This window comes from Scophthalmus maximus, chromosome 12 (genome assembly GCF_022379125.1).
Source record: "Scophthalmus maximus strain ysfricsl-2021 chromosome 12, ASM2237912v1, whole genome shotgun sequence".
NCBI lineage: Eukaryota > Metazoa > Chordata > Actinopteri > Pleuronectiformes > Scophthalmidae > Scophthalmus > Scophthalmus maximus.
In genome coordinates, this window is record NC_061526.1 from 12,117,641 (window position 1) to 12,134,316 (window position 16,676).

Sequence of the window (16,676 nt, forward strand, 5' to 3'; positions counted from 1 at the left end):
TCTGTCGGCTCGTCAAGCGCAGAACCTGCAGAATGTGTGATTAAAAAGTGAAATGAGACATGCAGGTCACGCTGCTTTCCCGGTTTTAAGGTGCTTCCTGTCTCCACAGTGAAGATGAATGATACAATCCGGCGCAACGGTGAGGTGAGTATGAGAAGTGTTAAGTCGCCGTGTGCTGATTCTTGTGCTCAGAGCAGACACACTCTTGGTGATTAGTGACTGGGGGGCAAATGAGGGCAGACGGGAGCAGCAGTAGGTCGGAGGTTGAAAAAGGCCCCCAGCGACTCCTGGGGCAGAGCTCAATGCCAGGGGGAGAAAAATGGTTCAGGTGTTTATATGCAGGAATGGGAAGCAGGTTGATATGGGGGATAAGCAGAGTAGCTTGGCCAGTTTCCCTGGATAACTATATATGCTGTTTATTTACTGTTTCAGATTTGAACTTGGAGGGATTTTGGGTGGTATTTCTAGGAAAAAAGTACTGGCTGTGTAAATGTAATTTGAACAAATATCCAGTTTTGCAAGATGCGGCACTACATCCTTTCTTTGGCATGTCTAGAAGTCCTGTTTTTTCCACCCATACTTGAAAAAAATGACCTGATTTGAACAGACTACCATGACACCTCCAGTATATAGCTGATCATGCACACCGACACCAGTCTTCCTGTTTTGGCGCATGCTGTGTGACAATGCACAATGTTAGAGTCACTTGGTTCACCGGGTACAACAATGTGCAGAAAATTGACGCTGACACCGTATTCATCTCCATTCTTAAAGGGAATCACTCCTACTTTTAATGGACAAGGATGACCGTTACTTGATTATAATTTACTGTGCCTCATTCAATGTGCCTGATTTTGAATATTTCCCATGCTGGGATTATTAGAGTTGACACAGATGACGTTGCCATGTCGCTCGCGTTGAAATACCTTGATAAAAATTATGTAAATCAATGAGTCGAAAAGCACTGGGGAAAACTAAACCTTATCATCATACACTACAGTCACTACAATGAAAAGGGTCTGGGAACTTTGTACTTTTAAAACACATCTAAACGCCAATGAATAAGCTGTGAAAATACTTGGACATCGAAGTTGAAACAGTTACAGAAATAACACGATTGTTAGGAGTGCAGTATGTGTTAACACCGTCACAGTCCATCTGTCCGAAGACTTTAGGACTTCCAAACCCCCCACCCCCCCCGACCAATACAAAGTTGGTGCTTGGAAAATCTTGTCAAAAAGGAAGTCAAGACCTGACCTCAATTATACTGGAGCACTGTGTAATGACGGCGCAGGGCACTAAGCATTATATTCTGGTATAACTGGGGTCAAGATTTGTCTTTGCAGAGCAAACATACTGAAGGTTGTGTGAGGTTGAGGTGGTGACACATGCTCTTAGCCTCTCACACCATATCAGAAGGGCTCTTTCTGAGCACTAATTAGAAATCTATGAGGTTGCACTCACTAGAAGAAGGCAGATATGCAATCAAGGTGATGGAAAAAAATTATTCGCAGCCAATGGCGGTTCTCTTCCCCCGAATTTCATCAGGACAGAACTTGTGAAAAAGCACTGAAACAATCATGAGGCACAGAGACCCCTCTTTGAAGCCCAGAATGATTCGCTCTACACATTTTTATAGGCATCTTTTCTCACAATTCGTTCCTGAAGGGAGATGCAGCTCATGAATTTAACGAGAGATGGATTTCTGGTACCACAAACTCAAAGCACCGCTGTTCTTGCAGATCCTCTATTTCCCGTTCTTCTTCCCTATCTGATGTCTCATCTGCTCCACTCCAATCCTCCCCTCACTGGGGCCCCTTCGAGAAACATCCAATTACAATCCTATTATGAAGGAACATGTGGAGGATCTGACCTTAGGCATGGATGGGGACCTGGTGTCCGTCATGAACGGACACTTCATGCGACGTTCTGAAGCAGTCTGAGGCGTGTCCGTTCATTTATGTGATTTTTTTTGTGTGGATATGTGAGCAATCCTCTGCAGTTCAGGAGCAGAGGTCTCATCTGCACTGTAGAATAGTAAAGCCTAATTTGTACCCCACAGGCAAACCCCCCTCACTACACTCACATGTGCACACACACATGCATACACATTTTATACTTTAATTATGAATATCAAATTCATTCAGAATAATGAAAACATTACCTATTTAGCATTTGAGCATCTTTTTGGAAATTATAAAGGAGCCAGTCATGCAAGTTGGTACATCTCTTGCCCCTAATGCCCTAATGTGGTGGCTTGTTATACACATGTATAGCTGCTGTTTCTGCTTCAGTATCCAACACTACCGAGACGTGAAGAGTCACGCAGCATTAATTAGGACTCAAGCTGCTGTCCAGCTCTTGGACCGGAGAGGATGTGAAGCTGCCAAAGAGGCCAGTGTGGGGGTTTGAAATTCGGAACGAAGTGAAGGCGCGCGCGCGCGGACACACACACACACACACACACACACACACGTTGGTCTTTCTATAGTTGTGATGACACTCAATGACATGATGCATTCCTTAGCCCCTTAGCCTTACTTTTTCCGGTGTACTAATGCGTGACCACAATCCTAGCCCTAAACTAATTCTAACCTGACACCTATAGCCAAGTTTTAACCCCCTTAAACAGCCATTTGAAGATCTATGGACTGGCCAAAATGTCTCAATGATGAAAATTGTCCAAACACCCTTTAAAAGACATGTACATGCATACACACAAAACCACAAGCATTGCTTTCCAAGATATGAGTTGACACAACATAATGCAAATCACTGCAGTTTGGGACATTTTCACACAGGCGCGCGCACACACACACACACACACACACACACACACACACACACACACACACACACACACACATACATTACCAGTGGGTGCTTTAGTGCCAGTTCACTCTCCCACCTCTCTTTCAATTATGCCTGCTATAACAAACACTGAAGCCCTTTGCTCCAGCAGAATAATTTTAGGGTACCATCCCAATCATCATCAAATTATAATACACACAAATGCATGCCAAGCCAAGTATGCACACTGACACAAAACACACCTAGACGTACAGTAACTGTATGCTGGCTGTTTCCTTGTTGTGGCATTTTGCTGCAGCATTAATGAAGCTTTGGGTGCCAGTCACTGCGGCAGCTCTGTATTCGTGCACTTGAATACACACACACACAAAAGGATAGATGTATCCACATGCTATTTTATGGCCCTGTTCTCTAATGTGTTTCCTAGCAGAAGTTGCAGGACCCTGAACGCTTGTTAATACGAATCAACGGCAAATACTCCCTGAGGGTACAAGCACAAACTGCTGCTGCAGCAGCTGGATACTTTGGAAGCCAACCTCGACAGGGTGGAAGTTAAAGATGTAAATGGCTTCTCAACTGTCTAGAATAGATCTCCAACACACACACACACACACACACACACACACACACATAGAGGCACGTACAGTCCTCTCTCTGATTTTAGTTTGGTCTTCAGCAAGTGGAATGCAGCTCAATCAGACAGACTCAGATCCAATGAGTTGATGACATTCCACTTTGAATCCAAGCACAGAAAGCTCCATCCTTTTGCTTTCTTCAGCAGTGAAACCGTCAATAAATGACAGTCTTCCAGTTTGATACTGTCCTCCAACAAAACACGACCTGTCAGTTTTAAGGCAGCACATTATGATGCATGTGGTCGTTTTAAAGACTGCAGACCTCTCGCGGTCGTGAGACACGGCTGCTGGATGTCAGCGGTGGACCTGGTACGTCTGTCAAGTTTGTGACGTTCAATGGATTCGCTTATATTCTGTAAAGTAACCATGCTGATTCTCCGCCATGTCACCCTGACCCTCACCATCACCCTTACATTTATAAGCGCCATGCGTTGGTAAAGACAAATGCAGACCAACGATGCTCTGAGGCGAAAAGTATTTGTGGCGTACCTCCTGTTACCCATTAGCAGAGGCGCTATTTTAGAAAAAGGTCATTTTTTACATAGTTCGTCGCTTGAGTTGAAGGACTTTTTGTCCAGTTTCTTTGGAAGCCAGGCATGTCTGGCTACCAACGAAACTGGACGAAAAGTCCTTCAAGCCATGACAGAACCACTGTTATGTTTGACATGAGTTGGTGACTTGAGCTGCTCCTTGTTTCCACCACAATTTTCTTTTCCCGTAATATTTTATAGAGGTAGATTTGTGTTTCATTAGTCCAACGAACATTGTTCCAGAACTCTTTGTACGTTTTTGTCAACTGTGACTTGGATTTTTTGTTTTCTGGTGCTTCTGCAGCTTGCAGTGGCTCCTCAAGGAATAAGGCAGGTTCTGGTCATGAAGTCTCCTTTTGATTGTTAACAAGGAAACATGTTCACATACATCCTTGAGAACATTCTTGAATCTCTGTATAGTCACGAAGGGGTTCTTCTTCACCATGAATCCATCTGATGGAGCAGAATTAATTTTGGCAGACCAGCTACTGTATTTTTGATATTTCATTTTTTATGAGCCTCATTACTATCTTCTTCACTTTCATGTTCACCTATTTACTCCTTACTTTGACAGACAACTCCAGTCCAATCCAAATGGCTCATCTCAACTCTCAATCAACTGTTGAGCCGCGTGAGCTCTTTTTGTGCATTAACTCGCTTTGAAACAACACACGGCTACCCAAGAACCATTAATGCATGGATTAAGATGACTATATCTCCCACACGGTTCTGTGGATATTGATATAAACCCACTCAAATTAAAGCCGGGAGTTTAATCAAGTATCCATTATTTTATTTCAGATCAAAAACATGCTGAAGGTGAGCGTCTGATGAAAGAGAAATGAGTAATTGTTCAAACACTGTAGTGGGCTGGACTGTATGTGCCCTGAAACAAAAATCATCAAGTGCATGCTCACACACACACACACACACACACACACACACACACACACACACACACACACACAGGTGTAATAATAGGCTATTGATCACGTTGGCTGTGTGATTCACCGGCTGTGAGGGAGGCGCAAGTAATAAAAGCTGTTCCTTTTCAGTGGAGGAGTTGATTTTCCATCATTCTACAGTATATCTCAAGGTATTTCAGTTTTATGCTGCATCATGCCTCCACCTGCTGAAAGGAAATCTCCTCATTTGCCACGGCTCACGCTGCCGTGCTGTGTGCGTTTTTACTCTGCTTTATCTGTAGAGTCACAATAATCATCTCTGCTGTCACAGCTACATAAAAAAATGGTCTCATCAACTAAACCTCCCTCTATCATGTCCCTTTCCTCTGACACCAAAGTCAGGTTGGTACATGGGTCCTCGTCCCAAAAGCACCTAGAGCATCGTGAAGCGGGAATTTTTTTACATGCTCTCGCAATGTAGACATTAATAAAGCTGCTGTCGAGATATACCACTGTACCTGTGGGTATAGGTTATACCTAGACAAAGCTGGGTACACTAAATTCACAGTATAGCACTTAACAGTGCTGCACACACGTCAGAGTGCCTCATTAACATTTACATTTGTGGGTGAGTGTGTGTGGATGACTTTGCACAAGGGGAGGTTGTGTGTACTCGTACAGCCCAGCCCAGCTCTTGCAGTTTTCTTAAATAGGCTCTTCAAATGCTAATAGTGTGCTCTGAAAAATAGGCTTCCCCATCATGAGGATTAAGAAAATAACCAGCTTATTCTCATATTCTGCTCAAGTTCGCATTTTTAACCGAGACGTAGCTAGATAACATGGACATAAGTTATTTTAACTGCCCTCGCAACGTTTCCAATTTGTGCTGTTGACACAATTCTTTAATGTTGGAATAATATTATCTACAAGTGGTTTTCCGTGTAAAGAATGTAACACACTCCACATTCACGTTCATTTCCCGGGGTTGGTGGAGGCGATATGGACTTACGTGGGCGAGGTTGTGTGTGCAGCACCTGCTCCAGGTCGCCCAGCATGGTGAGGATCACCTCCTTATCCAGCTGAGCTGTACCCTCACGAGGACCTCCCTCTGAAACCTCCTCTTCTGCCCAGTATCCCCTGTCGCTCTCCCTGTCTCCCTTCTGCCCACCAGCCCTGCCTGCTCCTGGCTCCTCGTCTGACCGCCCGCTGCTGCCCTCCTCGTCCGTTCCCGCCTCCTCCCTGGACTTCCGCTGCAGCTCAGTCCGTGGATGGCCACTGTATGATGCCCGCTGAGGCCGCCCGCCTGCAGCTGTGCTCCGCCAAGGGACAGGGATGAGGGAGTGCTCTGACTGAGAAAGCACCTTGGTGAGGGAGAGCGACAGGGATCGAGCTCTGGTGCCCCGAACACCTCCGCCCCTGGTGACGGCCTCCTTCCGTGGGCTTCCCTGCAGGCTGCCTCCTGCCCGCTGTGAGGAACATGAGTACAATGAAGAGTTCGGAGGTTGGGAACCACGAGACGGAGTCTCGTCAAGCTCAAAGGAGTAAACCCGCTGCTCGCCATCGCTGAGCAGGGTCAGGTTAGTGAGTGAGCGCTGCTTGATCCGCAGGTTGAGGTTGTCGGGGAGAGGCTGCGGAGGCCGTCGAGCTGGGCTGCCTCCCTGGTACACCGAGAACTCTGCCCCTCTCTTCATCTCTGCTATCGTCCTACCTTTTTTTTCAGCTTACCTCTTTACCTCTGCTGGCTCAGAGATGGAAACGACGCATGCAAGCGGCTCTACCTGTGCGTGGCTCTCCGTTTCACATCGTGGCCGCGCTGTCACTGAGAGAGCGGATGGAGGGAAGGAGGAGCCGGAGGACGGAGGAGGCAGGTAGACGTGTGCCCAGGTCTCACACCTCTCGACTGAGGTCCAGGCTCCAGAGGGCTGGGGGGAAATAAAGTGCAGGGCGAAGAGCAGAGAGAATCCTTCTCTCTTTGGCACGTAGGTAGAATCCAGATCCATCCTTGTGGCAGCCCATACTCATGGTCGGGCACTGAGGCAAACACAAACACTTATCCCTTGCTTCCTTCTCCAGTTCCCATGCTGTCTCTCTGTCTCCTTGGCTCCGTTCTCCTGCCTCACCACAGTCAGGGGCGTGGATGAATGAGTCGCTACATCTCCCGTTCCTCACCAACACTCTCTCATTCTCTCTCTCTCTCTCTCTCTCCCTCCTGCCTGCGCTCGCGCTCTCTTTACCTTTCCCCCCCTATTAAACGACAGTTTCTTTTCATTCACTCTTATCGCTCTCCCTCCACCTTCTGTCTCTCCTTTAATTACCACCTCTCCGCCACGTTTCCCCCCTGCCTCCCCTCTGACTCTCCGACAGTCCCACTCTCCTCCCAGCGGAAAATGAACGGGTGGCGAAGCCGGCGAACGCACTCATACAGCTCTCCGTCTGCCTGTTCATTCCAGCGTGCAGCCCGCAGTGCTCTCTCTCCCCCTCTCTCTCAACCCTCCCTCTCTGTCTTTATCAACCCTCTCTGTCTCTTAATCCCTCTCATTCTCTCACTTTCTCCTCAGTTCCCCTTCTCCTCCCTCCCTCACACCACCCTTCGCCCTCGACCCTCGGTGTCTCTCCATCTCCCTCCCCTCGCAGTGTGACAGTGAGTTGTTTGGACAGTGCACCTGTACGATTGCAGCCCCTGCAGTACCCCGCTGCTCGCCCGACTTAATTAAATGCTATCTTGAGAAGTGAAAACAGCGAGCCCGCGGCTTATCACGGATCAACAGTGAGACCACGGCCGACAAATTCCCATCAATCAGTGCGGGCGTTATTAGCCCCGTCGCCATTAGTCACAGCCGTCTTCACACTGGTCATTTCTAAATCCTGGTTACCAATAGATAAAAAGACACCGGAAGCAGTTGCCTCAGAAACCATAATCAAGGTGCTTAGACTGTGAGCGACTCAGTCTGCAGCTCCTAGTTCATCACAAATCTTTTCTGCAAATTAACATTTAATTGGATAAAATATGAAATAACAAATAATTACACAAAAGCTTAAAACAACGTGTAAATAAAGATTTTATGTGCTTGGGCTGTTTTCATGTTTAGGTATTGTCACTGCTGACACTGGTTAAGCACCAACACATAAAATGAGCAGGCTTGTCATGTGGTTTTCGTGGCTCACATATACATGAATTTCCTTGTGTCCGCCCCTCTATGGGGCGGCAGTTGGAAAAAACGGAGGATGTGAGACAACCATGAAACGAATGACAACAAAAAGCAAGCGTTTGAAATTGACCCCAAACAAAGGGAATCTTCAGCAGTGCAGTCTAATTTTATCGTTCAAATGACGGGCTTCGGAAAAGCCGCGGCCAGGGCAAAACGTCTGGAATGTCGCCGCTGACCTGACATCCCCAAACCTGTAATCACACGCTGTTGTTTGTGCACGCTGAGCTTTGTAGACAAAGTCTCTCTGGTTTTACTTTAAACTTGACATCTTATTTTTCATTGAGCTGGCTTTTTGTCTGTTTGACCTCAATTACTTCCTTTACTGGGAGGAAATGAAGGAGGGAGTTTGCTTCCAAATTAAGATATCTACTATTTGAATCATATGGAATTGGATTGAAACATGAAATCAAAATCGTGAGGAGAAATCTTGGCAGGATCAGACGAAACTAACTAAATCTTGCGGAAAATGTTAATCAAATAATCAAATCTTGTTTTTTACCATAGACTGATGAATTTTCACCAGCACAAAGATCAGAACTGTAAAACAAGGACGCATGGAACAGTGACACTGAAGTCAACATGTGCAACTGGCAAAATCCAATTGCAACAATGGGATTTCTCTGTGCCTTCCAGGGAAGGTGTCTCCCATCAATGACCTCTCCGTTACCATTGAGAACTCTTTGGTGACTCCAGCTCAAACTGCAAGAAACCTGGGTATGAAACTGGACGAACAGGTGTCCTTCGTTGCCAACATCACGGTGACGACCCGCTCCTGCAGATTCATCCTCCACAACATCAGGAGGATAAGTCCGTTCCTCGAATCCCAATCAAGGCACTGGTACTCGCCTACCGCGCTGCGAATGGCTATGGCCCTTCCTACATCCAGAACTTGGGCAAACCCTTACACCCCAGCCCGTCCCCTCCGCCCTGCTACTGCCGAATGGCCCGCTGCTCCCTCACTGCATGGGGCGGGCAGCCATGGCTCATCTAAATCCCGTCTTTTTTCTGTCCTAGTGGCTCAATGGTGGAACGAACTGCCCATTGACACCAGGACAGCATAATCCCTTCAAACTCTCTGTCGCAGACTGTAAACTCACCTGTTCAGACTGCACCTTACTCCCTGAATTAAATTTTTTTAAAAAGCTGTTTTTGCCTATTTGATAAATGTTTGTGTACTCTCTTGATTCTTGCACTTCTGGGCAAAATCTTCATGGATGAATGCATTTATTGTGAATCGCTTGGGACAAAAGCGTCTGCAAAATGAATGTAATGATGGTGTGTTGCCTGGTTTAACCTCTCATCCTTCTGGTTGTCACCAGTTTTGACCTCTCAGCTCTAGGAGCTCATGTGCACTGGTGTCCACTGTAATTAAAGGACAAAGAAGACATCTGCAGTCGTCCCTCTCTATGAACAAACATAACATTTAAATGTAACCATGCACTCTTCAGCTGTATAGGTGTTAGGACAGTAAGAGTTGAATAGGATTACACATGTATGTGCAATACACAAAAGGGGATTTTAGCAGATGATGGCAGCCCGCAGAGAAGTAAACAAAGAGCCACAGATGCTCCCTGTGTCTGGGTGTCAGCACTGACCTTTTCACTTCGCTGCATGAGATCAGTGCCGAACAGAGATCCCCCAGTAAACACAGACCCAAGTCAGCGCATACATAGCCGACACCTACCGGAAACACGACACCAGGACATTGTGCCAGCCCCAACAGTTGCCTTTTGCATTTCCTACAGTGGGTAACTGCATTAGTCTACAGAATTCCTCTCACATATAGAGCAGCATTACAGAAGCAGTGAGGTCAACATATAATAAATACAGACACTGCACGGCGGAGATTTTATGTTCCAGCCAGATCACTGAGATCCTCCACTTCTTTTCTAACACATTTTTTCATGATGTGTTCCATAAAAGTACCATTTTTATGACACTGAACTGTCAATCACACTGATTCACAGTTCTGATACTGAACAATTGGCGTTTGATAGCAGAAAAAACTAATACAAGACCCATCTTTTTAATCTGGCTTTAATTAATTTAAGAATGGAAAGTTATGTTAGAACTTTTGCTTGAGTCCAGTATTAATCATTGGTATTTACATACATGTCACTTTTTGTCATGTGTTAATTTCCTTTTGTTTGTTTTTTTCATTATTGTTTTACTGATATAATTTTTATGTTGTTTTAATCCTGCTTTGTGAAGCACTCTGGGCTATATGTTTGTATAAATAGGAGCAAAAGAAGACAAATTCCTCTATGGCAACTACTATCTGAGAGAGGCATGTGAACATTCACACGTCCACTCAGTGAAATGTTACCTATGCAGAGCGAATGTACCTGATATCTCCTCCAGGCACTGTTTGGCTGTCTTGCTGTAGACCAGCTCTCCCTTGGTGGGGCTGAGGCAGGGGTCGGCTGGGGCCACCATGGTGCAGTCATTTTCTGAGAATGTCCTGAAGGCACAAAGAACAAATGATGCACAGGCCGTTATCGAGACGTGCTGGAGTAGCTGGTAAACTCAGCCACTGCAGTCAGTTTTTCAATGAAAAGTGTGGAGAGCTGATGCACTGCCACGTGCATTCATTCCTTGTCAAACAATTCAACCGAGCGACGAACAATAGGCATACTCTATTTTAAATATTTAAAATCATTTTTAGTTCAGGATGTCCAACAGTGAAAACCAACATTTAACAGCTTTACTAATTGTGGCTTTAGATTATTATAATGGTGGGTGTTAAGTATCAGATTTTTGTCATTGATATTTCTCACGGTAATAAATCACGTTTGTCATTTTTCACTGGGATCCTCATTCAGCAAGAAGTATTTCCCACAATTCTCGTGCCCCAATTTTGCAAAGAGAAATTTCCATCTAATCTTAAAATGAGATTTGTAACATTGACATTATCAAGATGAAAGTTATATTCTGTCCCATTAAACCAGCACAATGTTGTATTAAAAAGAATTATTAAAAAAAAAATCTCACATTAAACATTTGGCATATGCATTTCATAATGTAGCCATAGCGTGGTTAATCTGGTGCATAGCCAGGCAGATGCATTTGATGGAATTTTGACGTGACCACATGACCACAGTTTGATTTAGAACAACAGCCAGAGTCTTTCCTCCTCGGTAAGAAAAAAGAGACTGAATTTCGGAGTCAGTTTCTGGTCTCAGGCAAATATTCAACAGATGGACACCTCTAAAGGGAGGAGGGGATGGTCTTGGATGAGATGTTTTCTCTGAGTGCTTTTGCTCGTGTGCGCAGGAGTGTGCATGCAATGTGTGTTTTTTGCATCTGCCTCTCCTCCTCAATGCCTGAGTCCAGTACACTTCACGAGATAACAGTGCCGCGCACAACGACAAGAACACACAAAACCACGCGTGTAGAAAACAGTCAAAAACAGATGAACAGCCAGACAGAAAAACGCAATGAGATGAACACTCACACAGGCATGAGCATACACACAATGAAAAGCATGCAAACTATTCACATGCACATGGAAATCCTGAAATACACACAGTAAAACTTGCACACAGAACACATAGACACGTCTAAGCAGTATTTATTCTCTTCACAAACACAAACACAGACAAACACAGACACACACACACACACACACACACACACACACACACACACACATGGGACCGCCGCCACCTGCAGAGTTGCAGATAAAACTTGGCTGCCAATTCTGACAGACATCTGTGACTAAAGCATGTGAAAAACTTTTCCTTTTTTTCTTCCCGCAAGTGTCCCTCACCTCAGTGGATTCATAGAGACAGAGGCAGAGATATTCACTGCCACCACACCACTGCTGCAAATAACAATTTGGACCCAGAGTAAGATCAGCACATATCTGGGCAAAGGGTGACTGCTGCAGTAACCATTCATTATTTAAGATAATTGATCCTGCTACTTTTAAAGAGATGGGTAACTGCTCTTAATGTTTTTTGCTGTTTTCTGCCGCCGGCTGCATAATGAACTCTCATTCAGACTGTAGCTATTTTGTCAAAGCAATTACATTTTTCTGTGATCTGTGAAATATACGATGCAGGAAAACTGATCAATGAGCATTTAGTAACAACATTAATCCAGCGTATATAGTATGTATCACTGCAGTATTTCAATTATTCCGGATTCTGTTCCAAACTTTGGGCTACATCCTTACTAATATGTTTCGTGGTACGTTATGTGAGCAGAGGGTAGAGTTACTAACCTTGCAGACTCTTTGTGGGGTCGTAATCAATCCCGCACACTTACTGCAGCAAAGTCCTACGACCGCACTGGTTTGTTAAGCTCGGCAGAAACCACAGCTTCAAGCTGAACAAGACAAAGATGTCTAATTGGGCAGAAAAGGATGATAAATTGCTGCACAGCAGGAGGCCTCTACGCTTACTGTCCGCATGCTGACGGCTGCGGGTGAGGCCCTCTGGTGAGGGGCAGCATTTATAGCGAGAAAAAGAGGCCGATAATGATGGGAGATAAAGAAATATGTTTATGCTCAACGGGAAAAAAAGTAAAAAAGTAAAGGGAGAACGTGAAGCTGCACGGCAAAGGCGAAACCAGGCTACAAATACAACCAGGGGTTTCATACCCTCTTTGGTTCAGTGTGTGGAGTGACTGTGTAGATGACTGTTTTGAATACATTATTATTTAATATGTGGAAATAACTATCTAAAGGCCTGGTCACACAAGCATAAGTGATTCAAATAACAGCTTGTCTTGGTTGGTAAAATGGTTCTGTAAAAAGAGATGGTTTCTTCATAGCTAATGTGTGTTTGTTGTTGTTAATCAGTTAAAAAGAATGGAGAGAGGTATAGTGGTTATTGCTTGCTTAACTCCACTCGCTTTGGCCAAAAGTAGACTCGTTTAAATTACTGACAAACATGGCAGTGGGTACCAAACTCCAGTCCTTCAGAGTTCCGTCGATGACAGATGGTACATCCGCTTTTTTAAGAAACTAAGTGTTTCTCAGTTTACTTTTTGCTCACTGAGTGGGTTGCCCGTGTCTTTACAGTTTCAGTTTTGGTTCCCTTATTCGGAACTGACTATCACTCATTATCTGCCCCGGAATGATACCCGCAGCAGTTTTAACTTGCTAAATATTCCGGATTAAAGTAATGCTAATGCTTGAAGGAGCCGCCGCTGAATCTGGCAGAGCTGACTGTGCACAAGAGGAGGAGATAGCCGCACGGGGGAGAGAAGGGGTGAAGGATTAAGCCTTGTTTAATGGGATTCCTAACTCTCTCCCTCTCTCCGATCACAAAGGCATCCCAGAGACTTTGGCGGTTCCTCCCGGATTACCTCTGCTGTCGTATGAAAAAAATCAGCCCTGCTGGGCAGATTTACCCAATTCTTTTACCTCTGATGGCAGTAACATCCGGGAACCATGAACCAGCTGCATGCATCAAAACAGCACTGGTTGAATGGAGGGCAGGGCAATGAGTTCCTCAACACCGCCGATGTCTGGATTCTCACATTAAAGATGAAACGCAGACAGTTAAATAATAGGCTTTGGCAAGCAGCAGGCACGAGATACTTATGTATTCAGTAATGACTGTGAAGAGATGTGGAGGCGAGAGCAAGATGCACAGTGGGAAGTGCCAGCTGATCGCTGGGAGAGCTCCAGGATTTCATGGCATGTGTACGAGTGACTGTAGGCATGTGTGTCTGAATGTGTGATTTTGAGGAAAATCGTCAATATATTGGGGAGAGATAGAAATAAAAAGCTTTTCACCCCCCCCCCCAAACACACAACACACACGCACGTGCCTCACCTGTACATGAAGGGGGCCACAGTGGCAGTATTGGGATGGTTGTGCTGCTGCTGCTGGGGAAGCTGAACTACTCCATTCCCTCCCAGCGCCCCTCCACCTCCACCTCCACCCACCAGCATCCCACTGGACCCAGACAGGGCTGAGGTGCTGGTGGAGGAGGTCATGCTGGTCCGTTTTCCTTCGGGGCCCCCGATGGAACGCTGCATGTAGAAGCTCCCACCCTGCCCTCCTTTCGTCAGCTTGCCTCTCTCGCCCTCTCCTCCCCTCATGTTGCCGCTGCTGTTTAAAGCGGTCTGACTCTGAGGCTTTGCTGTTGTAGTCGAGGGAGCTTTGAGTCCTGGCTTTGGGATGCTGCTGGAAGCCGAGGCGGCGCCACCATCTTTCTTCCCTGATGATGGCTTCCCACCCTTGGGGATGAGGCTGGCAATTTTGGAGGACTTCTTGGTGGAGTCTGCAAATGACTCGCGCTCATCTTTGGGTGGAGAGGTATCCTTAGAAGACTTCCCAGACTTGCTTCTGTCCTCCTTGTCTTTGGACGAGGCTATAGATCTGCTGCCGTTAGCAGAAGCTTTTGAAAATGTGGAGGAGGGGGACGAAGAGGACGTCTTGCCAAGTGCAGTGAGGGACGATGCGGGGGTCTTTGTTGGCATCTGCTTGGCAGTAGCACTGCTACTGCCGCTGCTGCACACCGACCCCGTGGGTGTCAATCCATCCTCACCATACTCAGATAGGTCATCCTCCTCCTGCAGAGCCATCTCTGCCACAGACGGTGACGCTCGTGAAGCCGATCTAGGGTTAATCAGACGGAACTTCTCCAGCATTGACCTCTGGGATCCACCGCCAACTTTTGATCCATCGCTTCCGTGTGGTTGAAGTCCTTCTGGGCCCTGGGGTGAAGGGGTAGTGGAGGGTGAGTGCGTAGGGCTGGCCAGCATGGACGAAGTGGCGCTGTGCTTGAGGTTCATGGACTTGCTGCGCCAGGACTTGCCGGCAGTAGGTGAGGGGATGGCAGAGGCCAGCTGCTGCCCACTGATGCTCGTGGGAACCGTCCCAACAATACCGCTCCCGTTCATCCCGCTGGGTACTGGGATGCCCCTCACTGCTTCTGAACCAGGGTAGAAGAGATAAATAGAAAAACAGAAACACAGAGGGTCATTAAAAGGGTTCTTATTCAATTTAAACATTCAATACAAAACCGTTGTTACGTTTTCCAAAACAAATTTCCAATTCAAATGACCAACATATGTATCTGTTCCATATGTGTGGAAACATTCATTACACGTGATTCTCGAAAGTTTAATGAAATTACTGCAATTTCTTTTCATTCTGCTATTCAGTCATGCAAGACCGATCATATTTGGAACAATTTGGAACATTTTTACATAGTATTAATATTCATCGTAGTGAATTTGACACAGATAAGGATTTTCCAAACAAACCAGAAAAATATGGAGCAGGCACTCATGTTCGGAATAAGGACAAACTTTCAGTTCTTTTTTCACAAATGTTCACAATTTCATCTGCATACGCTGCTGACTTCCTCTATGGTTTTACACACATCTAGCTCTATAGTCAAGCAAACCCCCAGATGATTCCAGTGTTGTGTAAAGTTAAGAGAGTATTCTCAACTCGGAGAATCAGGTTGGGTTGAAAAGAAAAGATTTCACTGATGTTAATACAGTGGCGTCACGAAGGAGTTTACACTCATTGTGCTGACTCCCACCCCCTGTGTTACACATATAGTCATGGCGTGTTTGCAGGTGGATAAGAGTGCTAATGAGGGAGAGACCATCATGTCGTAGCCATGACAACAAAGAAATCACACAACCTATATCAACATGGAATAACAATATCCTTCTTAAAGGAAAAGATCCAGTCCATGTTCACTGTTCAACTCTTTGATGGTCAATATGTTCAATATGCTTTAATTATCTATTTTTGATGAACCTGACCTGAACCCACGTACAATTGTACATGTCTGCCTTTCATAGGAGTATAGCAGCAAGAGGGAAGCAAGCTTTTCCACGAGAGAAGAACTCAACTCCAAAAATGTTTTGTATATTGCGGCTGTGAGCGCAGAAATTGCTGTCTATGCCTCTGATCCGGGGATATCTTCCTTTATGATTGTTCACTATTGATAGATAATTGCAACTTCAGATGGGAAACCTTTGCTCTGTGAGGGACTCACATCAAAATCAAAATGGCTCAAATGAGTCCTGCTTTCAAACTCGTTGCTGCTGGAAATATCTGGACATCGTGTCACATATCTCAACATACAGTTGAATCTACAAAGAACATTGCACCGGATGGAGTTTTGGTAAGATTTTGTCATTTAAATGTTCCCATGGAGTGGTGAGTCGAACTGAATGTGTTGTTTATGTCTATTCAACAGTGAATTCCACAGATCCCTTTTTTATTCAGGACATTGTTTGACATATAAACCACTTATTAAATTTGCTTGACATTACAGAGGTGTTTACTTTTAGTAAAATGGCATCCGGCAAACGTAAGATGGTTTGCCAGCCGGCAAACACAGACACAAGAGGACAACAAAAAAAACATGTGCCGAAAAATGAATAGAGCCTAATGAATCTCACAGTTTTTACAGTTTTACAACATTTAATAACCAATGGAAACCAAACATATCAGAAACACTTGAAGATGCATTAGAGCTTATATGACAGAAAGCATCTTTGGGAAACATTGAATCATAGAAAAAAAAAACATTTTCATGCAAGCATTGACTAAGAAATTATATTTATTATTCGTTTTTATCGGTGCTTGTAAAGTGACACATAAC

The 16,676-nt window shown here is 45.1% G+C and overlaps 1 protein-coding gene across 7 annotated transcripts in view; it reads right to left on the reverse strand.

Annotated features, from left to right (window-relative positions):
- The window catches only part of nav3 (neuron navigator 3), a 172,944-nt gene that overhangs the window by 60,354 nt on the left and 95,914 nt on the right, over positions 1-16,676 (reverse strand). For 6 of the 7 annotated variants that reach the window (XM_035613926.2, XM_035613909.2, XM_035613919.2 and 3 more), the window contains exons 8-9: positions 13,877-14,981; positions 10,436-10,551 (exon numbers count right to left, since the gene is read on the reverse strand). In XM_035613926.2, coding sequence (XP_035469819.2) covers positions 10,436-10,551; positions 13,877-14,981 — 1,221 coding nt within the window. Of the gene's footprint in view, positions 1-5,890; positions 7,174-10,435; positions 10,552-13,876; positions 14,982-16,676 lie in introns of those variants that run through there. The other variant, XM_047336334.1, reaches the window with a different exon arrangement.